General features: G+C 45.4%; 2 protein-coding genes across 4 annotated transcripts in view; one reads left to right on the top strand and one right to left on the bottom strand.

Annotated features, from left to right (window-relative positions):
• The window catches only part of DMTF1 (cyclin D binding myb like transcription factor 1), a 32,104-nt gene extending 16,302 nt beyond the window's left edge, over positions 1-15,802 (top strand). For 2 of the 3 annotated variants that reach the window (XM_075770038.1, XM_075770221.1), the window contains 10 exons: positions 149-181; positions 1,319-1,428; positions 2,198-2,426; positions 4,149-4,300; positions 5,790-6,005; positions 8,411-8,496; positions 9,156-9,314; positions 9,898-10,284; positions 13,071-13,218; positions 14,424-15,802. In XM_075770038.1, the coding sequence (XP_075626153.1) occupies positions 149-181; positions 1,319-1,428; positions 2,198-2,426; positions 4,149-4,300; positions 5,790-6,005; positions 8,411-8,496; positions 9,156-9,314; positions 9,898-10,284; positions 13,071-13,218; positions 14,424-14,533 (1,630 nt within the window). In that variant the 3' untranslated portion in view covers positions 14,534-15,802. The remainder of the gene's footprint in view (positions 1-148; positions 182-1,318; positions 1,429-2,197; positions 2,427-4,148; positions 4,301-5,789; positions 6,006-8,410; positions 8,497-9,155; positions 9,315-9,897; positions 10,285-13,070; positions 13,219-14,423) is intronic. The other variant, XM_075770127.1, reaches the window with a different exon arrangement.
• Position 15,803: 1 nt separating this feature from the next.
• TMEM243 (transmembrane protein 243) lies at positions 15,804-25,184 on the bottom strand. Its single transcript, XM_075770334.1, has 4 exons — positions 25,036-25,184; positions 18,429-18,479; positions 17,503-17,607; positions 15,804-16,295 (listed from the first exon to the last, which is right to left on the bottom strand). The coding sequence occupies exons 1-4, from the start codon at positions 25,162-25,164 to the stop codon at positions 16,173-16,175; spliced, it is 408 nt and encodes a 135-aa protein (XP_075626449.1). The 5' UTR covers positions 25,165-25,184; the 3' UTR covers positions 15,804-16,172.
• Between the last annotated feature and the right edge of the window lie 36 nt (positions 25,185-25,220).

Here is a 25,220-nt window from a genome sequence, read left to right as displayed (position 1 = left end):
TTTGAAGTATTCAGTCAGATTGTTTTTTACAGCTGAAATTCCTTAATCTCTTGTAACTAAATGTGTACCGTGTGGTTAGTAAAAGAAAAATATTTGTGCTGTATGCTTTCTGTTTAAAATAATGTCTTTTTATTTACCTGTTGCTTAGGTATACTCCTGAGGAAATTGAAAAGCTTAAAGAGTAAGTCTTTTTATTAACAAGGTCATGCTACCTTTTTTATATTTGGTAGCTTGAGTAGTTTTTACAGGTTTTGTTACATGTTATCACTGAAAAGTTGCAAGTAAATTTGACTGCTCCAACTCTATCAGAAAATAGTAGTCACTAACTTAATCTGAAGAGAAATGAAACTACATTTGGGTTTTGTTTTTTTTTTGTATTATCTAACGTGTATTTAGGACATAAGCAGTACGCAACAAAGTTCTAAAGTAAACCTGCTGAAATTAGCAGTGTTTCAGATTTTTACAAGCACAGTCAACATTTGCGGTTATGTTTGTGAAAAACAGAAATTCCCTTTCTTTAGGAAACCTGAGCAAAGGTTATTTCTAAAAGAAGTGGCAGGTCAAGGTTAGGACTCCCCTGTGAAGTATGAGAGAGATACATAAGTTATGGGTAAGGCTGTTTGATTTTGACTAGGAACCTGATAGATGGAGGGGCTGCAGACTTTATCACCTCTTGCAGCTTTCCAGCGTTTAGCAGTTTGAAGAAAACACTTTGGACTGAAGGAAGGAAGGGAGTCTGTTTCATTGTGTTGATGGATATGTTTGGATCAGTTTAGCTGGTTTGTATCATTCACAAGGTGCCTGTGGTTCCAAATGTATCAGAAGTAGTCATGGCTCAACATGTTAGCAACCTGTTGTCATGTGTGGGAGGAAAATAATAGTTAAAATTACAACCATGATTATGCAGTGGTTTTCCTCATTTAAATTGTAGGATGCCTGGGTTTTCATCAGGCATTATTTAGATTTCTCAAGTGATCTCTGTACCACTTGAGAATCTTGAGGATGTTGGCTGTTTATCTAAACATTCATATTGTATTTAACGCAGTAATTAAGCCTCACGGCATTCCTGCAAGACAGTTAGATATTAAACATTTTTATAAGTGAGTATTCTGTGGCTTAGCTGACCCAAAAGGCTTCTACAAACACACAGAAAAATTAGCAGTGATAGAAAATATGTTAATGCTGTAGTATTAAAGTTACTCCCCATTCTGTCTTTAAGCCTGTAAACTGCACATTTATCCTGTTTTTATTAGAGTGTATTTGATATTTTGGTAATCTCTTAACTGGATATACTGCTGATGAACATGTTTCTATCCAGGCTGAGAATAAAGCATGGTAATGATTGGGCCACAATAGGAGCTGCGCTGGGGAGAAGTGCTTCATCTGTAAAAGATCGATGTAGATTGATGAAGGATACCTGCAACACAGGTGAGGTAAATGCTGGAGTGCTGTAATGGATATTCTAGTTAAAACTCTGGCACCTTTGCTTTTGTCAGTGGTGTTTTCAGAGATGTGTAACTCTGAACTGAGGAACTTACAAAGTGAAATCTGGGGACATTTTTAGAACGTATTTGGTATAAGTTTCTCCAGTTTCAGTTCTTAAAGATCAGAACACTCAGTTTATTTTTGCAGTCCGTTATCCGTCATACGTTTATGCCACTGGAACATATTTGATTGAGGTGGATTTAAAAGTACTTTCTCTTGTGTTTAATGTTTATAAAGATATATTGTATATTTGATGTCAATTAAGAGACAGATGCACTTTAGGAGTAAAGTACTGTTTATTTTGTAGTGTATATATTGAAATGGAAGGAAAATTTAGTCAGACCTCCTGTAATTACTGTATACTAAATTGTTTCATGGTTAATTTACTTCAACTAATACAATTATGGTAGCTTTGACCAGTTTGTTTTGGGTCAGTATTTTGGTTAAGTTCTGTGTGGCTTCATTTATCTGCAAGAGGAAGAGAAGAGAAAGAAACATGGCAGCAAAACCATGGAATTATGCATTTGTTAAGCAAGACTGGATATAATATAAATTATTAGTAAGAACAAACAGTTATGTCTTCTTAGCAAGTCATTATTTGCATCTGGAGTAAGGTGTTAGGCACTGAAGATAAATGGCTGTTGACATGTTACAGATCTGAACAGAGGGCATCTGCTGTTAGTTAAGTTTGGAGGGCTTTTCTCTCTTTCAGGAAAATGGACAGAGAAAGAAGAAAAAAGACTAGCAGAAGTAGTGCATGAGCTAACTAGCACAGAACCAGGTGACATTGTCACACAAGGTGTATCGTGGGCTGCCGTAGCGGAACGGGTTGGGACACGCTCTGAAAAGCAATGCCGCTCTAAATGGCTCAACTATCTCAACTGGAAACAAAGTGGGGGCACTGAGTGGACCAAGGAAGATGAAATAAATCTGATCTTGAGGTTTGTTATTTTAATTACTTGTAAAGGTTCGTAATACATGACGCTAGCAGGATTCCATTGGGGTCCCTTTTGCTGGTTACTTAGACACTAAAAACTCTAGAACCCTCCAAAAATCACTGCTGTGTTTACAGTTCCCAGAGATTTATTATTGAACATATTTTTTGTTTTTTGTTTTTTTAGTGAATGTTAGTGTTCGTGAAAGGTGTCAGATTGAAAACCCTGGAGACTGAAGTCTTCTTTATTCCACAGAAAAGGTACAGCACAGGCAGCGACCGTGCAAGCTTCCCACACGTTGCCCCACCAATGCGCTTTAACCCTTAACTGGAGGGTAGTTCAGTCTCCCTGCCCATTCAGTCCTTGGCCTCTCTGCTGAGATGACCAACAAGGGTCAAGTGTGGTGGTGGTTTCTGTGATGTGGACGTCTTGTCTACAAAGAACTAAACCGAGACTGCAAATTAATTTCATGTAGGCCACCAAACACTGATTGGATATCAGCATCTTTGACTACATTTGAACTGGCAACCTGGTAGTAACTTTGGAAATCTTTTGCTCTCTCCAGTCCTCCTCCCATTTTGAATGCCTTTAACTCAGGCTTTTTAGCCAGTGGATTTTTATGGGGTGATACAGTTTTGGGTGGGAATAAAAAAAGCCAAGACATACAGGGAATCTAAACATCTACAGAGCTATATTTACTAATTTACTGAAGCTGTTTGACTTCAACTCAAAATGAGGAACCTGATTCCATATTTCAGAATGTGCTGGTTATCTGGTTATAATTCTTAATATTTCTGTACAAAAGGTATTTGTTTTGATCTGTCCAGATATCCTTAATTCATCCTACAGGGTTGTTTAGTTGTTTTGGGTAGCTTTTTTTCTTTTTTCCCATTTTTTGTTTGGTTTTTGGGGTTTTTTGTTGTGGGTTTGTTTGGGTTTTTTTAGCTAGCAAGAGTATTCAGTGCTATTTCTTGCTTTGTGAAGAGAACTTTTAACTTTCACAAAAATCTTTTCCCTCTCACTGTTCACCTCTCTTTCATATGCTCCAGGTACAGATGAGCTGGAGGCAATTCAGAGATATTTGTAGTATTCAAACAGATTCTGGTAGAATCCAGTATGTGCATAACATCTGCCAAAATTATGTGAAGACTGTCCCTTACCTGGAGAGCCTAATGGGATTGATTTGTGAGGAACTGTTTAATACTGTAGTTAACTTCATCTACTTTGGCTAAGAAGCATCTGAGAGGAGGCAAAAATCTATGTTAAGGACGGATGAGTGTTAATTAGGAGAAAACAGAAGTAAATATCATAACATGAAATTAATTAAGTGGAAGTTCAGAGTGAATCTCAGGAAGTATTTCCTGCCTTGGAGATGTGTTTGGGGAATGGTTTTCCAAAGAGAAAAGATGCAAGTACCATCATTTGGAATGCTTCACAATAATCTGATCAAACTCCTAATGTATATGTAAATAAGGAGAATAATCCTGCATGGCAAGGAGATGGACTGGATCATCTAACAGGTCTAGTCCATCTTCTGTTGTTTATGATTCTGCTTGACCTCTGGCAGCGTGGAGCCTTGGAAGCCTATATTGATTCATGAGCTCTGGTGGACTATTCACTAGCATGCCATTTTGCCGCTGTTACATGTGACAGGACTGGAGATGTGCAACACCCCTTCTAGTCTGGAGGGTAGTTTCTAACAGGTAAATATTTTCTGTTTCCTGCCAGGATAGCGGAACTTGAAGTTTCTGATGAAAATGACATCAATTGGGATTTACTAGCTGAAGGATGGAGTAGTGTCCGCTCGCCACAGTGGCTTCGGAGTAAATGGTGGACCATTAAAAGGCAGATTGCAAACCACAAAGATGTTTCATTCCCTGGTAATGTACTACTCGAACACTTCTCTTCTGAAAGCTCCGTTCACAAATGTCAAAGGAATAAGGCTGTATTTTGTTGTCTGCTTGCAACACTGCTGGCCAAAGAGGACATTGCTCCTTTGCTAGAAGTTACTGACCCCTTGGATCTGCTCCTACAAGCAATCCTTAAGTGTTTCAGTTGAAACAGGCCAAGCTGATGTATACAACTAAACAGTAGATTTTGCCAACTCTGTTCACTTTGGCTAAAGTGAGAGCACGTCTGCAGCTCAGCTGGCAGATCTCAGATGATGATGATCTTTGGTTTGGAGGGCAGTGACCTCTTCAGGTGGAAGAGGATATGTATCCGCAGCCTAACTGTCATCTCAGGTTAGATCTGTTACCTTTAAAATGTTAACATGTAATCTGTGTGGGGTGCTGAACCTTAGCTGTAGAAAGAAGGTAGATCTACCACAGTGAGGAGGAGGGGAGGAATGGGGAGTATAAAACTCCTCAAATTCATTTCTCATAGCTCTCATTCTCGGTCGGAGAAACTAGCAGCTGAGCCAAAGGGTATTTCTGTGACCTTTCATTCAGTCTTCCTTTTCTCTGTCTTGAGGAGAGGAAAAAAAAAAAAAAAAAAGAGAGATTAGTCACGTCATAATGAAAGGGGTAATTTAATAGACACTTTTGCTGTGGTCATCACAGTAGTTATATATTAGTCATGCCTGGAGGCTGCAGTTGAGAGGGTAGTCCTCTTATGCTTAATATGGTATAAACCATATGTTATTAGACAGTTGTTGCATCAAATAACTCATAACATAAATACGCCACTAAATCAACAGGAGTCACTCACTTTCCCCAGACAAAATGTCACGCTGTCAGGAGTGGGAGATGTTTAAGCAGTTCACTGTATCGAATGCTAGAAAAGCAGCGGCCTCAACTTTTGTAACCTCATAGATATCAACTGCTCCCTCAGTGGGACTGAAGTGGTCATAGGGGGAAAAAAGGTGGGCAGTTTTACTGGAGCAATGGGCCACTTCATGCACAGGCTAAAAAGTGTAGTATAGCCACTGCGAGATTAATTCTCTCTTGCTCCGTATTTCCAGTGACGCTTCTGTCAACCTCTTGAACAAATCCGCTTCCATGTTCTCTAAGATTGGAGGGTTCATTTCTCATAGCAGCATTACACAACTAGTGATACTGGCACTTGATTGTAGCTTGGGGATATACCATACATGTTTTTAGAGAGGTCCAAATTTTTATGACTTTTAGGGTTTTTTCCAAGCATCCTAAGATGGCTAAGTTAATTGAGAAAATCAAGGTTCACTCCAGTAGTTAGCTACAAATGTTGTTTATGTATGTGCTAAATTTCTAGTTGATATATCTCTATAAATCATTTAGGTTCCAAATCCAGAAGGATTTTGGTTACTTTTTTCATCTTGGATAAATCTCACGTGCAGCATTTCAAATATGCTTCTTCAACATGCTTTAGCATGAGTATTCTTTCTCTCAGTGCTGATAAAGGGTCTTAAACAACTCCATGAGAACCAAAAAAACAATCCAGGGCACCAGCTTTCGGAGAACAAATCTGGAAGTGGATTACCAAACACTAATTCCAGTTCGGGAGTTCAGCACGTGCAGATTCGAGTGGCTCGCTTAGAGGAGAGCACAGGCAACACACCAAGCCCCATGGCAGCTTTGCAGATTCCAGTCCAGATTACGCATGTCTGTAAGTAGCTGAAACGAATGAGACTCTGTCCTCTAATGCAACCTAAAGCTTTCTTATGTTAAGATGGTGAAGGAGGAGCGGGCACATCTTAAAGAATTTTATTAATTCTGCTTTGGTCTTGCCATAACTTCAGATTAAGAATTTCTGGATTCCATTTGCCCATTTCTAACTTTGTTAGGCAAATGTAGATACTACCATGACAATAGTACCAAGGAGCTGCAGTTGGAGCGCCTGGACATAGGGGTTGTAGGTGTCTGTCTGCATGCACACAAGAGCTTGCCATGTAATGTGTTCTTTGAAAAGGTTTCCGTACGCAGGCTTCTTAATGGAGATGCAGAATATATGTTTATTCGTTAAATTTCTTCTGGTAGCTTTTGTCTAGAGCAATGAACATCATGTACGAGATCTCCTTTTGTATAACATATACACTGCTGTGCCTAAGCTCTGATGAAGGACTCTTAAGCAGGAAGGTATATAGTGTTTTGTCTAGTCCTGCTCTGTATTCTGCAGTTATTTCTAGGCACAGAGACTCTAGAAAGCACTAGTTGCCAAGTCACACTGATGTTCAGCTGATGATCTGCTCTAACCACTGTATTACTTTTTTAAGTTGGTGCTTCCCATCTTCTTAAGGATGAACTTTGCACATTATCGAACATTTATTACCACGTCTACTTTGATTGTAGTGCTTATTGTTTGATTTTGCAACTATTCTTATTAAGTAACTCCAGTCACTCCAGTCCGGTACCCCGTATGCAGCCTGTCATCTCCATTGTGTACTATTTTGCACTGTTTGTCGTGTGTGAATTTTATTAGGAAAATTTAGTGCTTCAATCTTGCTGATTACAAAATTAGTTAATCAGACCAAGAACCGGTTATTCAGACTATGAGTAGATAGGCATTTGTTAGACAATTTTTTGTTTATAATTTCATTATATTAGCCTATCTTAATCTACTTAAGTGCCATCTTCATTTTATCTGGTTTATTTCTTAATTAAAATATCACACAACACCAAGCCAAGAACTTTTTATCTGTAGTAATACATAAGTGGTCTCATACTTTGAGCCAAGCTCGGTCAAAGCTATTGGGTTTTGATGAGCAGGCAAGCTGTGCTGGTATTCTGGAACCTTTAGTCCTTTCTGAGTTGGTAACCATTACTGTAATGGTTATTTTGTGATGCACCTGTCTGCCTAACAAGCCTTTTTCCCCATTTTAGTCTGCTTTCCTGAAGAATTTCTGTTTGTGTATTCCAAGTGAGTTTTGTATTGTGTCTTGTCTGTTTCTCAATCCCATGAGACCTGAATCTATTAGCCACTTGCAGCTGCATTTGATAGAAGGTTCAAGGTTTCAAAGGAGTAATTTCTGTAAATTTTATGAACATAACTAGCTAGGTAACAGGCAGGCCACACTTCACAGCTGTCTGCTACTTGATGCCAGGAAATGTGGGAAGCCTTGAACATGCCACTAAAACAATAAAAGCTTCAAAAATCGGAGCTTGTATCTTCTTAAGAAACCAAAATTAGTCTACTTTGAAGCCAGAGTCTGAGATGGCCAAGTTTCCAGCGCTTGGAGCGCTGCTGTCATCATGTAAATCTTTTGCCCTTATGGTACTTATGGAATTACTGGATAATCCCAGGCAAAGGGTTAATAGACCTTTGGCTTCCTGGAACTTGTGAGTCTTTTAAGAATAAGTAAAAATCGTAATTATGGTTCTGAACAGGTTTTTTGATATCTTATAAATCTTTGGGTATGAGCTGGTTGGACCTGGTGATCTTGAAATGTCTGATACATAAACTGTTTTCAGTGCTTCTCTTAGTTACTTTTAGAATTAATGGAGATAATTGCATAGTTACACACTTGTAATAAGAATACTTATAGCTTTTATACAGTGCAATCACAATGCACAGGGTAAGCAGATATCTTGGGGAGCATCTGATGTTTCATCAGTGGTGGACATACTGTGGAGGGCAGAAAAGGTTAAAAATAAAAACACAAAACCCTGAGGTCTGCGGGAAACATAGCGATATTAAACCTGACACCACTTTAGTGTAATACATGATCCAAATGATATTGTTACACCAGAACCTCTTACAAATCTCTTCACAAAAAGTAATTTCATCACATCAGATAACTTTATTTGTCTGCTTTTATCCCTGTGCACTAAAACCATACATTCTTTCTTTTGCGCTTTTGGATTGTAGAATGCCCTCTCTAAATAGTATTGCATCTTGGGTAGCAATTAGAGAACCTTGTCATTAGGATTGTAGCCAGTTTTCTTTTTCTTATTACCAGAATTAACAGTACCCTCCTACGTAGTAATTATAGTATGTTATTCTCTCTTCAGGGCTGAAACATTTTGGTTTACATACTTTCTTTTTCTTTTTTCTTTTTTTTTTAACCTTTGCAGCCTCAACCGATTCCCCTGCTGCTACTGTTGACTCTGAGACAATAACACTAAACAGTGGAACACTACAGACCTTTGAGATTCTTCCAGTAAGTAACAGAGAACTGATATTTGTTACTGTGTTTTTTCTTTTAAGCACAGCTACTTCTTAGACTATGGAATTGTGCATTTCCAGGAAAAAAAAAAAACAAAAACCAGTTCTCAAGTGGAAAGAGGAAGTTAAGAGATCTAAAACTTAAAAGTTCAAAGCAAAATGTATTTCTAAAGGTGTAATTCATTAGGGCTGTGGAGTAAAATGGGAATTACAGTTCATTGCTTTAAATCTGTTTTAATGCCTTAGTGCTATGAAGTTTTCCTTTGTGCTTGTTTTTGGGGTTTTTTTGTTGAAATCTGACATAATGGAGTGAGAGGAAGCTCCCAGCAAGTAAGGATTCATTGTACTGTCATTTATAACACAGTTTCTCTTTCATCTCAATGTTAAGAGTAAGTTGAATTTGTTCCTTTCTTACCTGCTGTTGTACAGCAATAATACAGTCCTGGTTGACTTTTAGCCTGAATACTTGTCTTGATAGCCTAAGGCTATAGATGAGTTTCTTTCTACTTCTTGAGTGCAGTACAGCAATCGATGCAGCAGAGATTGGATTTCTTTGTTTTCCAGAGGAGTTCATGTCAATAAGCATTCTCCGAGTGCTCGGTGTGTCCCAGGAAGGCAGCGTGCTGGGTATTAAACTTGTGCTGTCTTTTGTAGTCTTTCCATCTCCAGCCGACTGGAACACCAGGTACATACTTACTACAGACGAGCTCAAGCCAAGGCCTTCCTTTAACACTGACGACTAGTCCTACCATGACCCTAACGGCTGCTGCTGCTCCAGCCTCCCCAGAACAGATCATAGTTCATGCCTTATCGGTATGTATTTTGAGCAGTGAAAAGACGGGAGTTTGGGCAGTGGGGGCAGGGCAACATAATAATGCAGGCCCCTATATGCGCATGTTAACATTTGTAAAGCAGTTCTTAAGTCATAGCAGTGTTACTTTGCTTAAAATACTGAAGAGGGAGAATTTATTTTTTTGTATTGTTTTTGAAAAGTAACTTGAAGTTGCTTCAAAACTTAACTTAGGAAGCAACTTTGTTCTTACTGTGGCTGAATATGATGTCTCCACCTAGTGGCTTGTCCCACTGTTTTCCTGATGTTACTCTCACAAACTGATACTGCTGTTCACAAAACTTGTGTAGTAGTGATAGTATTATTACTTTATTTGTGAATTACAGAACAGTTGACACAAATTCAGTCTACAGATTCATCATTTAAGGCCAGGAAAGGTCAACAGATGATCTGGGCTGACGTACTATATATGTAAAACTCTAAACTACGTTTAGCAATGAGTTCTTTGAATTCTTTTGCTTTTATTTGCTGAAAGATTTGAGGATACTTGGAGGAAAGTCTCTGATGGTTCTTGGTTGTGTCTCTTTTTGCAAATACTGCTTGCAGCCAGAGCACTTGTTAAATACAAGTGACAACGTCACAGTTCAGTGCCACACGCCTAGTGTCATAATCCGCACCGTTGCTGCTGAAGATATCTCCTCCTCTGTCACTCAGGCGGAACTTACTGTTGATTCAGACATTCAGTCAGCTGACCTGACGGATCCTCCTGATACCCTAGAAACAAATACTTTCCCAGATGATATCCATCAGTCCAAGCTGAGTGACGAAGAGCAGCCAGCCTACAATGAAGATGATGCCTCCAAATTCAGCAGCAGGAATAGTAGTGAACTGATGGATGGAGTTATGGTAAGAACCGAGGAGGAGATTGCGGATGCCAGCCTGAAACAAGAAGAGGATTCTCACTCTGATTTACCCAGCGCTTACGTTACTGAAGTAAGGGAGTGCATGATGCTTGATATTTTCCCCTTTTCTGCATGGAGAATGATTTCATTGCATCTTTGACCTTTATGTTAAGCTATTTGTATGAAATATGTCAGTGATTTCATGTATATCATAGTTCTAAGAACATTTTGTTCAGATTCGCTATCCTTGAGCTTCATTAACGTGAGTGTGAAAGTGATAGCATTTAATTTGGAACTTGTATTGGCTTATATTTGACTTCATCTGGAGCACTGAATACCTCACGAGCTGTGGAGCTGCTTCACTACTCAGGATGCTTTTGCGTGATAACTGTGGAAAGTGGGAATATTGGTGGCATGGAACAGTTGCCTTTGATTGCTATTTGATGCTGCTGCTTTAAACTAGGCTGTTAATTGTCCAACACCTGTCCTTTACAGGTAGGTAGACTGCTGAGCAAGGGAGGTGAGGTAGAGTATTTAGTTTTTGCTCTATGATTCTGATAACCTATTTTGAGGTGCACCAGAGTTTCCATTTTTGAGGATTTCTATTAAACATACTACTCCAGCTAAGTATCCATTAAATTAGAATTTGAAGCATTTAAGCTAGTGCTCTCTCTGGCCTCAGTTTTATTCAGCTCCAACTGAATATTCTGAGATGCAGAAATGAGTTTATCCAAATGATTTCAGGCATTTGGATTGTTTATACTAAATTCCTCCATCTTTCAGTTGTTGGAGCTATCATAATGAGTAAGTCAAGGAAAACAGAGATGCTAAAAAGAAGATAACTCTCTTTAGTGGGTAGAAAATACCTCTTTCCTTGATTAGGTTAGACTGTGGAAAGATATGTTAGATCCAAATACACCCTCCTGTTCTCTAAAACACTGTGCTCTACAGTTGCTGTAATTCTGTTTTATCCATCTTGAAGATCCATTGTTGATATGCTTGGACTTCGTTAGGCTTTGTACCATTTGCACTCTTAAGTACATCTCAACAGTCTGCTACTGCAGTGTTTGGATCCTGAATGTATCTGAAGCTGGAGATTGTTCTTCCATTTTCTCTTTCTTGTGTCGTGGTTGACATAGTTGTGATAAGATTCTCAACAGTTGAGGCAGCCCAACAGCTTTCTACTCAGTTTAAAATTTAGCTTCTCAAGCTAGAATTTGTAAACTTTTGCTATAAACATAGTTCCTAATTGCACGTTGTAGAAATGGCTTATGGCTAGCAGGGTATAAAGAGCTGCTGAACTTTTTTTTTCTATACAGAAAAACAAACTTGAGTTTGTAATTCTAATTAGTTTATACTTCTAGTCAGATTCAAGTTTGACATGGCTATTTAAATTCCAGGGAATAGCGAACTGTGAGTGTAAGTGAAAAGTTACTCTAGAAAGACATGCCTAAATTTTTGCTTTCTTCAAGTCAGTGTTATTTTTACGCACTTGCCAGTATTGTATTGCCACTGTGGGTGTGGGTGGTGGGAAGCAGGCAGTCATGTTGCAGGGTTTTATTATTTTTGGCTGGGAAAGGTGCCCATTTGCCACAATGGCTTCTTTAGTTTTTCACGCCTCCTTTTCCCAGTTTCAAGCCTTGTGACATACTACTTATCGTGGGCAGGTTCAGCTGTGCTCTCTGCAGAAAGCTGCTTTTGCAGGTTGGGCGTACTGTGCCTTGCATGAATGGGTACATGTTCGGGCTGAGTTTAAATCGCTGAGCTGCAGCAAAGGTGGTCAGCTCCTTTGGCAGCACCAGGGAAGGGGTTTTCAGGCAGTGCCTTTGCAAGAATACTGTGAAACTATGTAGGAAATTAAGTTTTGCTATAACTAGGTGGAGGAACTTAAGGATTTTCTTGAACAGAGACGGCTGTTACCTCTCCCAAACATTTCCCGCTCCCTCTGGAAATGGGGATAGATTCAGGTATCTTCCATTCTGCCAGCAACGTTTGCTAGTGTCCTGCATCAGTGATTCCTGAAGCTTGAACAAACCTTACGCATCTAACACACAAAAACTGGAATTCAAATCTCTCTGCTTATTCTGGCAGTACTATCTAGGATGTCTTTTCTCTGCGTTTGCAGAACCAGGAGTCCTCCGGAGTGTGCTGTGACACTGAGTAAGCCAGATGTATCACTGCCATTTCAGTGCTAGCACTGCAAGAGCCAGCGAAGAGACCGCAGCTGTCATGGGACTGGAAGAGGGTTGGGGTATTGACAATTTGTACTTGGAAGGAATCGGTGTGTTGTCAATTTTTTGATAAAATGAGGATCAGCTAAAACAGTTTGGAGCCACCTTACAGTCAGCAAGTGACAGGGCAAGCAAGGCAGAGTGATTAGAATGGGTCTTTTGAGCTCTGTGTCCAGTAGTGAAAACTTGACAGAGAAGCAGGAGTTGTGAAACTAAGTATTAAGTTCAGGTAAAGCTATTGCTTTTGTGGAGCTGGTAAGTACTATAAAGGTATTGCTTCAGTATCTCAGAACATCTAAACAGCAAGTAGTGGAAAAGCTTAATTATTCCTCTTTATAGGCAAAGTGTTTGATGTACAAGACAACATTTTTATCACCACTTTGCAGTCTCTCCTTTCCTCTCCCCCTGCCCTCATGCTGCTCACAGGGTTAGAATTCTTCTCATCTTGTTTTTAGATGCCTGCACTAGGATGAAACATGCCCTATAAATGCTGAAGTAAACTAGCTCAGGTGATGACATTTCAATTTAATGAGATAAAATTAATCCAGGGAATCTATTGCTTATTATGGAGTATGGCTAACCAAAGCAAGTTTTTCTGTTTATGTTACCAAGAATACACTCTCATGTCCTGTTCTGTGTTGTGCAGGACCTGGGTTCTCCAACAATAGAAGAACAAGTTGATCAGCCTACAATAGACGATGAGACTGTGCTTATTGTTCCTTCTTCGCATAGTTTTATCCAGACAACGGATGACATAGACAGCGAATCAGTCTTGCCCCTGACAACCCTAACAGGTACAGCAGTTCCTTCATGTGGCTGGTGCTGGAGCTAGGATTCAGTAAAGCAGTGTGGCACTTCTGAGTTCCTGTAAATGCCTTACAATCCCTTGCTTTCTCTTAAATAATTTTCCATGTCCTTGCTATGAAACTTTAAGCAAGTTGGTTACCCCACTTGTATCAGTGGACGTGAAAGGAAGTCCCATTTAACCTCATGGGAAAAGCGTTAGAACAACAGCAGCTTCATCACTTGCTGAGCTGTTTTCATCATCCTTGAGCCTTGAATTAGTACACATAGGCTAATGAGTAACTCTTTCTTTAGTGTGCATTTCTTCATGCCAGGTGCTTGAATGAAATTTGTTTATTTGAGAGAAGACTAGAGATATCAGAAATGCACTTGATAGCTCTCATGGTGAGGAGCTGGGCTATTTGGGGTTTGCACAACACTCACCTGGAAGGGCTTGCTAGGTTGTGCCACACTTCCCAGTGCCAGGAGTCATCTCAGACTTGGAAGCAGCACAGGTATGTTCTCCCACTGCTGCACCTAACAAATACTCCCATCCAGAGGAAGGATCTCCTTGTAGAGCCATCAGAGGCTCAGCACTAGGCCCGATATAGTAATACCTGATGAATCCAAATGTGAGTCACACCGGTTGCATCTATATTAGTCACGGCTTACCTTGAAACTAGAAATTGAGAGCTGCCTAGTTTGAGCAACATTGCTTAAAATTGGTTAAAATTCCAGACTGCATTTTCTATCTCCTAAGTGTGTATTGTGTATCTTGTTATAATGGCACAGTAAATAATAGTTCTAAACGTAGAATCACAGACTGGTTTGGGTTGGAAGGGGCCTCAAAGCCCATCTAGTTCCAACCCCCCTGCCATGGGCAGGGACACCCTCCACTAGACCAGGTTGCCCAAAGCCCCATCCAACCTGGCCTTCAACACTGCCAGGGATGGGGCATCCACAGCTTCTCTGGGCAACCTGTGCCAGTGCCTCACCACCCTCATTGTGAAGAATTTCTTCCTAATATCTAATCTAAATCTCTCCTCCTTCAGCTTAAGGCCATTCCCCCTTGTCCTATCACTCCATGCCCTTGTAAACAGTCCCTCTCCAGCTTTCCTATAGGCCCCTTTAGGTACTGGAAGGCTGCTATAAGATGTACAATGTATCTTGACTAACAGTCAAGTACATATTACTAATATACTATGTCTCTTGACAGATCCTATCCTGCAGCATCACGGAGATGGGTCACACATTATTGGCTCATCATTGGGCAGTCCTGATTCAGAAGATTCAAAGGATGTTGAAGATTTAGTGAGCTGTCACTGAGAAGCAGTCATCGTGTCCATTTTCTATTGACCGTTTTTGCATTGTGAAATTAGTTACAACTCTGTGCCACACTTCCAAAGAAAGCAGTCAGTCCGTGTCTTTAAACAGAAACTTCCAGTTTAAAATGACTACAGTGCACTTTCTCTGCTCAGGCTATTTACCTCATTTGTAAAGGGTTAGAGAGCAGCCAACAGAGGCCTGATGTACTACGTCTCAGCCGGGGTGTTTCGGTGTTTTAAAGAACCTCTGTTGCAGTGCTCACTGCTAGGATCCACGTGGTCAATTCTGATCTGACTGGTTACTGGTGTGCTGAGCTGCACATCTGGAAAACTGGACAGAAGTCAAGGATTGTGGACTGTAGCCTCTTAGTGCCGCAGCAAGAATTAGTTTGCACATGTTTCATGAAGAATGGGTGAGGATTTCTGCACTTACTGACTCTTGTAATACATGGAGTAAGAGACTGTTACATTTCAGGAAGAAATGTATTCCATCAAAGACTTCAGGGAGCATGGGCAGCATCATGAAGACATGGTCTGTATTCCCATCTCATCTGGCTTGTTAGTACGTCTACGGCATAGGAAGAAGACACACATGCTTACGGGACTTGCCTGGTCTGCTTGTTCCTGAGGAGTCCGTTGCTGGCAACGGATATAGCTCAGAAAGATCACTTGTGGAAAATCTTTTTTTTTTTTTCTTCTTTTTTTCCTTTTCCTTCATCACTACAGCAAGCTGAATAAAAAGGGAAGGGCTATGAGAAAGGGAAGCTACTAGGACCCACTAGCCTCCCCCCACAAGCTTGTAACTTCTTTGAAGATTGTTTGTGAGTAGGCTGGAACATTTGTCTCTCTTACAGTTTACATGACACTACCAGCCACCTCTCCAGAGGTGATTTATGCAGCGAGTTAGTAGATGGGGGAGTGGCGTGGAGGTGGCAAAGTCTTGGAGAAAAAGGTCTGTGAGAATTTGGGCATAGAGCCCCGAGGCAAAGGGAGCCAATTAATTCCTACGTTCAAGGGTTTGAAACAGACACTAGGCTGAGCAGCAGCCTGTTAGCTAGGGATTGAGAGAAAAAGCTATAGAAACTAAAGACTCATGTATAAATTATTTTATTTATTTCTGTAATTAGCTCTTCATAATCAAGAGTTGGTCTTTTTCAGTCTGTGGTTTTGTTAATGTGAAAAATAAGTTGTAGTTTTAAATGGTTGCCTAGGGAACAGAAATAATTGTATATTCAGTTTAAACGAAATAAAGAGTATTTGTCTTACATAACTGTAAGATGCCATTTATTTATACTGCTACAAGTCTTTGCAATGCTGCAGTTTATTTGTACAGTAATAAAAAAATGCAGTTTTTTCCAAAATGAAAAAGCTTGTGCCATTCTGAAACATCAGTACAACTGGAATGTTCATTAAGTGCAACAGTAGCTCTTCAAAAAAAAGCAGAATGTCATGTCTTATGGCAATAATTCTCCCCAACAAGAGGGACATTACATATACATTTACATGAAAATCATGTACTGATTTATCCCTGCACAACCCACTTCTTTCCTCTCAGGCTGATTGTCCTCACTTAAATATCTCAGGCTGAGCTGAAAGCAGTCTGACACAGTAGCATCATTGCTGGGTATCCCCAACATCCATCATTTACCCACTTCATGGAAGTACAGGTTGGCACATATACATAACATGACGATAGAAAATAAAATATAGTAAATTAGGTTCCTAAATTTAGGTTCCAGGTCTCCTTGTCGATACCAGTAGATCTAGAAGAGAGAAGGAGCTTGTATTACTTAAAAATGCCCGGTACTCCTGAGGAAACTTTCTCTAGTAACTGAACGGGTAACTTCTAGAAGTTGGGTTTGGTTTTGTTTGGGTTTTTTTCGGTAAAAGAACCCAGCTTCATCTGACCAGAGAAGACTAGGTGTAGAGTCCAGCGAATTTTCTTAACAATTAAATACTACCTATGTTTTCTTGGCATGCTTGTGGAATACAGAAATGAGAATTTGGCAAGGTGTTTCTCCCCAAAACAAAGCTGTTTGTGAAACCAGGGTGCCAGGTTAGCTATGAAGACATGAGGTGTCTTGTCAGCTTTGTTGAAGAGGGTTGGTTTGGTTTCTTAAACATTAGAAATTGGCTACACTCCGGTCGACGAGGACAAACATAAGATTTTGCACTACACAATCTATTGTAGGCAGAGTCACGGCTACCAGCCGTAGAACCAGAAACTGGTACTAACTGGGCAACGCAGAGCACCTTCCCAGCTTACCCAGCAGCGACGGGCAGAAGCTCAGGGCCACAACCCTTGGGAGAAGGAGAATGCTCCAAGTAGGAAAAGCTCCAGCAGAGGAAGGAGCCACTGATGGCCCTGCCCACAGCGGGGGGCTGGCCTAGATGATCTTTGAAGGTCCCTTCCAACCCAAACCAGTCTATGAACTCTGACCTGTCTTTGCCTACACTTGGGACCTACTCTTGGGATGCCACAGAGGAACCTCTGCTCCAAGCCCATGAAATGCCACGTGCTGTAGCTTCCCGCCACTGTCACTTATCCCCTGTGCCTGAAAGGCCACCAACATCTGCACATGCCTGGCTGGCCCCACTGCTTCCAGCTGGAGTGTTTTGCTTCACCCCTAGTCCTCTGCAGCAGAATCCATCCCTGCGTTCCCATCTCACTGCTCTGCTCTCCCATTTCCTGCTTTGTCTCCACTGGCAGCCACAGGTGGCATTGTCACAGAGGTGACAACTCTTGCATCACAGCTGGTCTTCAGGAGTTGGCTTAGCTCACACGCTTGTGCTGCAGTAAATACAAAACTGCTTACCCCACTCTCATTGTCAGCTTGTTTTATGGAAGCGGGAAAGCTTTTCTAGGAGAGTGTAAAAAAGCAGGCAGCACTAGGTAAAGCAGATTTTATTCGGATTTCATTCTCAAGTCATACACTCAAAAGCTTGCACAGCAAACGTGGCGGTACTTACAAGTATGCCAGCAGAAATGCAACACAAGGAGATGCAGAAAGCAAAAAAGATATTCACAGGTTTTGGAGGTAGTTGCGGGAAGACAAAAGCACTGATTAGAGTGACCTGTGTGGAGGAAAACAGAGATGAAGACACTGCTCTCTTCAGAGCCGCTATGAGAAATGTCCTGCTCTGCACATCGTCCCCCCCAACTCTTAACTCCCACTGTGTGAAGAGCTGGAGGGAAACGTAAAATACTGCAGGAGAATTGCTTTGACACAGCTGCAGACTTAGGGGGTGGGGAAAAAAAAAAAAATTATGAAAACTTTGCTACTCTGGCTTATTACTGGAAACTGTCCTCCAAACACCCAGAGAGCCAGCAGGCACGGGGGGGGCACGCTGCGCGTGTAGGAGCACCCCTTCAGCCGAGCTTTCCACCAGCTGGCACCGCAGCTCTCCCCAACGCCTCCCTGCACCTCAGCTCGCAAGCGATGCTGCTGCCTGGAGCGCAGAACTGACGCTCTCCAGTCGTGATCTGTAAAGCTTGAGGCAAGCTTAGCTCAAGACAAAGTGACAAGCTTTGGAAAAACTCCTGTAGTCCATAAATAGAAGGAAATCAAGAGAAGAAAACCAGTTCTCCTGTGTCATAAGCACTCTGTCATCTCACCCAGCCTCACATTCAGCCAGGATGGACAATCTGCTCGTGGACTTGGGGCGCTTTATTGCACAGCCTGATCTTAAAACACGGCTTGAAGGAAGGTATTCTCCTTGCCCCGTTGTCAAAGAGTTTTAAAAGAAGACAGATGCACCCAAAGTCACTACCTGGGCCTCAAACTACAGCCTGTTAGGTCAGTGAAGTTTCGCCGCCCGTTTTGGGGAGGAACTCTGGTTTTCACCCCGTCGCCTAAGGGAGCCACGAAACATGGGACGGGACAGGGGATACTTACTACAAGCAGCAAGGATGTTAAGCCGCCAACAACTAGATTGATGACTCTGTCCTGAAGAAGAGAGAGGACAGTTACACGCACGCCTTGTCAAAAAAAAAAAACCAACAACCCGAAACCCCACATAAAACAGAACAGTAATGGACAACGCCGAGAGCGCCACATCGACCAGGACCCACGTCATCCCCAGCACACCCCGCAGCACCACTGAGGCTCCCTGCCCAGCTCTGCCCTGCGGGAAGGTTTCCCCTGACTCCCTGGACCTCTGGGAGGTTGCACTGGCCAAGTCCTCGTGCGGCAGGTTTGCTCATTTGCAGTTGGCTTCTTCGCTACGTGCGAATCGATTACACTTGTGCAAATCCTTTTTAAAAATCTTTAAAAAGCGGGAGTGCACAGACAGAGGTTATCAGAAAAAGCTTATTTTAGCCTCGGTGCCTGACAACGAAGAGCTTGATAGTGTCTTAGGTGGGAATTTGTGGGCTGCTGGCAAGGAGGTGAAGTGTTCCCTGCACCCCAAATGTTCCCCCTCAACACCAGCAGATCCGAACACACAGGGCAGCCCTGCTTGGACAGACAGCTGTCTCTCCCCTCTTCTTTCTGCTGCTCCCTGTCAGTATAACACACTTGCCTGGGAGGAGACAACCTTTTTGCAACTGGGAAGAGGCGTTCCTTGGTGTCAGCACTGCAGTCCCACCCCAGATGGCATCGGGCAGGGACTGGCAGTGACACCGGGCTGCGTGACCGCAGGCTCAGGGGAGCGCCCAGGGCAGGACCCCGCACTGACGCACTCCCTGGAGCAAGAAAGGACTTGGTGCAAAAGGAGAACGTTCCGGTCCCTGCCGGGATACCTGCCTCCCCCCTGTGTTCGTGGCGCTGCTCTGAGTGGGAACATCACTCAAGTCAGACCGGGTTGCACGCAGTCAGGAGTAACACCCCAGATGGCTGGCTCCCCAAATAACATGCTGGAAGAACAGCTACAGCAGGAAAGATGCGTGGAGAGAAAAAAACCCAGAACGTCAAGTAATTTACTGAGAGTCATTAAATACGTATGGTTAAAAGAAAGTGAGAAAAGGAGAGTCATTTGTGAGCATCTTGTCCAAAGACATCCCAGCCAGTGGGGCGATTTCCCTCCACCTGGTCACGCACCCTTCCTCTCCCCTGCCATTACATTTTGGAGGCTGATTTATACAGAGAACAGCCCCAGGTTGTGAAGAAGTAAAGCACAGCAGCAGCCAGGCGAGAGGAGAAAGCAAAGAGCAGGAGGCAGAGAGCCAAGTCTCTCACGGGAGACCACCAGCCCTGACCTGAGGCTCGGTGGAGCTCGGGTGCCTGTAACAGGCGGACGCTGCGCCTGGTCACCGGCTGTTCAGTCTCTCAGAGCAAGCACCACAGCAAGCTGAGTTTTAAAAACCTCTTCTATTAGCCCCTGGCTCCTCTACGTAAAGCCAGAGCATTTATGTTCCTGCAGCCCCGGGGACACGGCGGTGGCTGCAGCAGTGCGAAGTGATCCACCTCGGTGGGAAATCGTCGCCAACAGCCCCTGTGAGAGGTCCTCCTCCGGCCAGGAACAACCCCCTTCTCCTCACCGGCGTTTCCACACACGGTGTTGGTGATGTGGGAGCCATCTACGAGGTACCCCACCACCAACCCCCAAAAATGAGCTAAGAGAAATAAATCCAGGCAAATAACGGAAGCAACAGGGCAAAATGCAAGCACGTGGCCTCCACGAGAGCGTATCACAACAGCTCAGCTGGGCTCCTCCACCTAACCTAAAATAAATAAATAAACTCAAAGCTAACTTTAGACAGTATATGGAGGGGTTCCTACCCCAAAAAACAACTCCGATATCAGGAGAAGACGACAGTTTTGCTCTGCCCTTGCCCTGCAGACCCAGCTGAACCCACCGAGGCGATTTTACGGAGGGGGACCGGAGTTTGCATTCGGGCTCGGCTCCCCAGGGACAAAAGGGGTGGCAGGAGGTGAGCAGCTGGACCCCCCTTCTCCCTTAGTGCCGTGGGGAGATGGGGTGTGAACAGCAGAGGAAGGGGAGGGAAAGCCGAGGAGCAGCAGTGGGTCACCATCCCGTACCGCTAACCCGGTGAGCACAGCCCCAGCCTGCTCCCTGCAGAGAGGCTCGGAGGGACGGACACACGGTCACAAACCTACAGACAGGGTACACCATCCAGAAATCAGCCATGATTAGGTTTCTCCTGATTAATTAGAGACTCAGAGGGTGGGAATTTTAAGATGGAGAGAATTCACCTGTTTTGCCAGGACAGAGACTTGTCTGCCGGGAGAAAACGAGAGGGTTGGACTCGGTGGTGACCACAGAGCATTTCTCTCTGCCTGTTTTACAGGGCGTGGGAGAAAGCACCCCCCCCCGGCACGGGGACCTCTCATCGCACGCCAGCGAGTGATGGGCATCGCGGTGACAGCCGGATGGGGTATGGATGCCGGCAGTGGAGCAGCTCTGCCTCATGGCAGCCAGTCCCTGAGGGTCAGGGCATCCCTTTCCCTGCGGTTAAACCTGCAGTCGCTAAAATTTTCCGAATGCGCCACTGGCAGAAGAAGGTATTTCAGGATCCAGAGATTAGAGCCACTGATCCTGAAATCCCGGGCTTGGCAAGGCGGCAAGAGGCTGTATTCCCCGGTGCCCGCTGACACTTCAGCCCCAGGCAGCTTAGCACAGCAAAAAGGTTAAAAATACACAAGCAGAGGCCGAGACGGCTAAAGGGATTGGGGATGACGGAGCCTTTCACCTCCGCGCCGTGTCCGAGCACGCAGCGCAGCCTGGGCAGGCACTCGTGGATATCGGGTGTGCAGAAACAGGCTACGATGAGCCGCGTGTCCTACAAGCCATCGCAGCCGGACGGCACAGCCAGCTCTTGCAACCAGCACAGCTGATGTAGGGCGGATTTTCCTCCAGCATCACTATGTATTCCCTTGCTATGATAGCTGCTAGAGTAAAAAGATTTAAAAAAAAAAAAAAAAAAAAAGAGCGCGAGCACGCGTGCCGCACGCTGCCCAGCTGGCGCTGCTGGGAGATAACCCGCACCGGCGCAGGGCACGTGGACACGGACACTAACTTCTGAGACAGCTTGGCAGCACGCGATGTGCTGACGGGGATCCCCAGTCAGCCAGCCGGCAGCTGGTTCAGCAGACAGGCAATGAATCCTGCATTTCAGCGTTGCACAAGCTGCATTTCCAAACAGGAGGGTTTCTGCCCTCTCCTCTCACTCCAGGGAGGGCGTTGCAGGGGCTGGAGGCACCCGGCTGCCCCAGGGAGCTGCTGTGGTGCAGAGCTCTCCCTCCGGCTGTCTCTGAGCAAGGGAGACGAGGTGAGGAAGCACCAAGTCCTTGCAGAGCAGGAGGGTACAATCCAGGATCCTTTGGGATCTAGGTCAGGGTTACTCTGAGCAACAGGGAAACCGAGGCAGGACTGACAGTGTATCCACACCACTGCGCCTGCAGCACAGGCTTTGACAGAGAGACAGCTTTGCTCTTCACCCCGTTCCAGCTCAGCACCTCGCAGCCTCCAAGTCAGCGGCTTTGGGGGCTGAACCCACGGCGAACAAGCTCCTGACAGAGGTTTGGCCAGGATGGGGGAACGGGCTTGTCCCCTGGAGGGTGGGTACTTGGTGGCATCTCCGCAGGCATGACAGAAAAGCCATTTTTATGCCTTACATCAGCAAGTGCAGATGGTCAGCAGCAATCGCAGCGAGACGCCAGCCCACGGCAGCCATAGGGGATACCTTCCTCTAGCGCCAGGTTAAACTGCACGGAGTAGCGGGCAGTACGTGCTGCACATGAGAAGAGCTGGGCTCATGGCCACGCTGGCCACCCTCCCACTTCAAGATATGGGGAAATGCTGTTGTGCCCTCAAAGGCTCCTCATTTCCATCTGGGGGGGGGCTCAGTCTCTTTTTATGGCCTTCTGCTTCCAACTCACAGTAATTAACACCCACCCACTTACATTTAAATGCTCCAATCGCAGAGGAACCCGAGCGGTTTCTGCTTTCAATTTCTTTCCCAAGAAGTCCTGCATCTGTGATGCTCTGCCTCCTCTCTGCCGCCTTACCGCTCGTGCCTTTGCTCTGCATCATCTCATACCCGCACGCTGCCAGTGCTGCATCCCTAGTAACCACAGCTGAATCCACAGCGCTCTGCATTTATCGGCATCATCTTGCTACACTCTCCCTTCCCACCAGAGACCTTGTTGGCACCAGTTTGCCCCCAACCTCTGCTCGACAGCCAGCACAGGAGGGCGAGCTTGGCAGGCTCAGCTGGACCACAGCAGGGGAAGGAGACCGATGCTGCTGCCTGGCTCCCCTGTCCCCAGAGCCTGGCTTTAGCCCCACAGCCACCAGTTTGGAGACCAGGAGCATCCCCATCTCTATATCCATCTCCAACCGCCGGCAAGGGTGCAAGACCCCTGATTTGGCTTGCAGGGCTTCCTGGGGCATGAGCACTGCCCCTGCCCCTGCCCGCGGCCTCATGCCCAGCCCGAGCAGAGGGTCCTGGTTTGCCGGCACTGGCCATCGCTCGCAGAGACCCAAAAGCAGAGCCAGTGCTTCTGCCGTGCTTCTCCCAGCAGACCTGCTCCCATTTTAAGGCAAAGTTTAGCTTCACCATTTCTGAGACGGAACGTTTCCAGCTCTGGACCTCACCAGCGTCTGTCTAAGCAACCCCAACGAATCATGAAGGAACCCCCCCCAGGCCAGCACAGCGATGCCTTCCCCGTCGGACACGGGCACGGCAGCAAGAGGCCATGGGCCAGTCCCGTACGATGGGTTTGAGGAGCCACAGGGGATGAACTGCAGGACACTCGATCCCTGGTTGAGCCCAGGAATCGGAACGAGCATCCCATGCTTATTATTTACTGCTCTCCTTTGTGAGTGGAGCCACAGCCAGAAAGAGACAGGGGGGTCAGGAAGGCTTGTCCCGGGTTGGAAAGTTTGGGGTTTGCCTGCTGGGATCACTGCTCAGCTCCAATGGTACATCCTGGTCCCCAGAAGTCCCCATCCCTGGAAGCTTCCCAAAAATCCTCAACCAAGCATCAGCCATCGTGACCCCCGCCAGGGAGCTGTGGTGAAGGTCCCCTCACCTCCAGTGCTCCCCATCAGGGCCAGCACCCATTGGCAGGGGAGACCCGTCCCCCCTCAATTCCTCCTCTCGGAGGTCCCACCTGTCCTCCTCCTATCCCATACCATTCTTTTTTTTTTCCCAAAAAAATTTGGCTAGTATCACTTTATTTATATTTTTATTAAACGTTATCATTTTAGCAGCTTTTCCAAGTATTTGGGGGGGGGGGGACGATGTATTTTATACACGTTCATGAATCACTTAGCGCAATTTCAGCCTGCACCCCTCCAAACCCACCCGCACGTCGATGGGTCACCTCTCCTAACAGGGCACAAACCCCAAGCCACGAACCCCCGTCACCCCGCTGGAAACGGGTATCGCCATTCCCGAGGGATCTCGAGGCCCCCTCCCCAGCGCAGCCCCCCAAAGCAGGCACCCAAAGCTGCCCGGCTGAGCGGCTTACGGGGGATTGACACCTGAAGAGTCGGCACCGCCGCATGTCAACCGATGCAAATAAATTAATTACCAGGAGGGCACCAAAAGCAGCACCCCCCCCACACCCCCCCCCCCCAGCAAAGCAAAGACCCCCCCACCCCAAAACTTGGTGAGATGCAGCTCAGGGGGCTGCAGCCCCGGGCTGTGCTTTGCGGGGGCTGCAGGGCCACAGGCACCCAGATGGGGTGCCCCCCCCCCCCAAACTGTGCCCAGGTGCCTTCAGAGGGTCCCCCCGAGCCCGGGCTCTCTGCGCCCCGAGCGGCTGCCCCCCGCCGCGGGCTTAGGGCGGGGGGTTGGTCTGGGGGGATTATTTGGGAGTTTGTTTCTTCGGGAGGGGAGGGGGGGTTGGGGAGTTTGGGCTTTATTTGGGGAGGGGTGCTTGCTTTGGGGGATTGCTCTGGGGAGGTGTTCATTTTTTTTTAATTTTGTTTGTTTGGGCTGGTTTTGATGGATTATTTTTGTTTTGGGACACTGATCAGGAGGGGGTCGGTTTCGGTTTTTTCCAGTTTTTGTTTGTTTTTTTGTAATAATTCTGCCAGTGCGAAGGGTTCCTTTCTTTTGAAATTTGGGGGGCTCCTTTCACATTTTTTCCATCGGGGTGCAGCTTTGTTGTCACCTTGCTGATTTTTGATGCTGTTTTGGCGGGGCTGGGGATATTCTTTCTTATTTTATGGGTTTTTGTTGGTTTTTTTTTTTTTTTTTTTTTAATTTGTTTGCAGGATTTGGGCAGGTTCCCCCAGCCAGGGGCTGGCTGTTCGGCTGCCTGCGGTGCTCCTTGCCTTTGCTGAGCCCGGGGGAGGGCTGCCGTTATTGCGGGGGGGGGGGGGTGTTCTTCATTATTGGGGAGGGGGGCATTTATGTTGAGGGGGGAACTTGCTGCTGCGTTTTCCTTGCTGGGGTGTATTGGGGGGGGGGGGGAAGGTGTTTTGGGGGGGGTCCCCATTTGGGTTCCGGGCAGCGTTTTTCCCTTTCCCCGGCGAGGCGAATCGGCGCACCGCCCCCCCCCCCCTTCCCCCCCCCGCCGCAGCCCTTACCCTGGCCGAGGTCTCCCCGAAGAGCGGCCGGTTGTCCGTCCCGCCGGTGCCGTAGCCGCGGGCGGCGAATCCCTCCATGGCGCGGGGGCGCTGGGCCGGCCGGCGGGGGGGAGGGGGGGGCGCCCTCATGCTGCGCCCCCGCGCCGCGCCGCTCCGCGCCCCGCCGCGCGCCGCCGGGCCACGCC

Source organism: Balearica regulorum, chromosome 1 (genome assembly GCF_011004875.1).
Source record: "Balearica regulorum gibbericeps isolate bBalReg1 chromosome 1, bBalReg1.pri, whole genome shotgun sequence".
NCBI lineage: Eukaryota > Metazoa > Chordata > Aves > Gruiformes > Gruidae > Balearica > Balearica regulorum.
The sequence above is the reverse complement of the archived record's forward strand: the minus strand, read 5'-3'. Positions and strand labels throughout refer to the sequence as shown.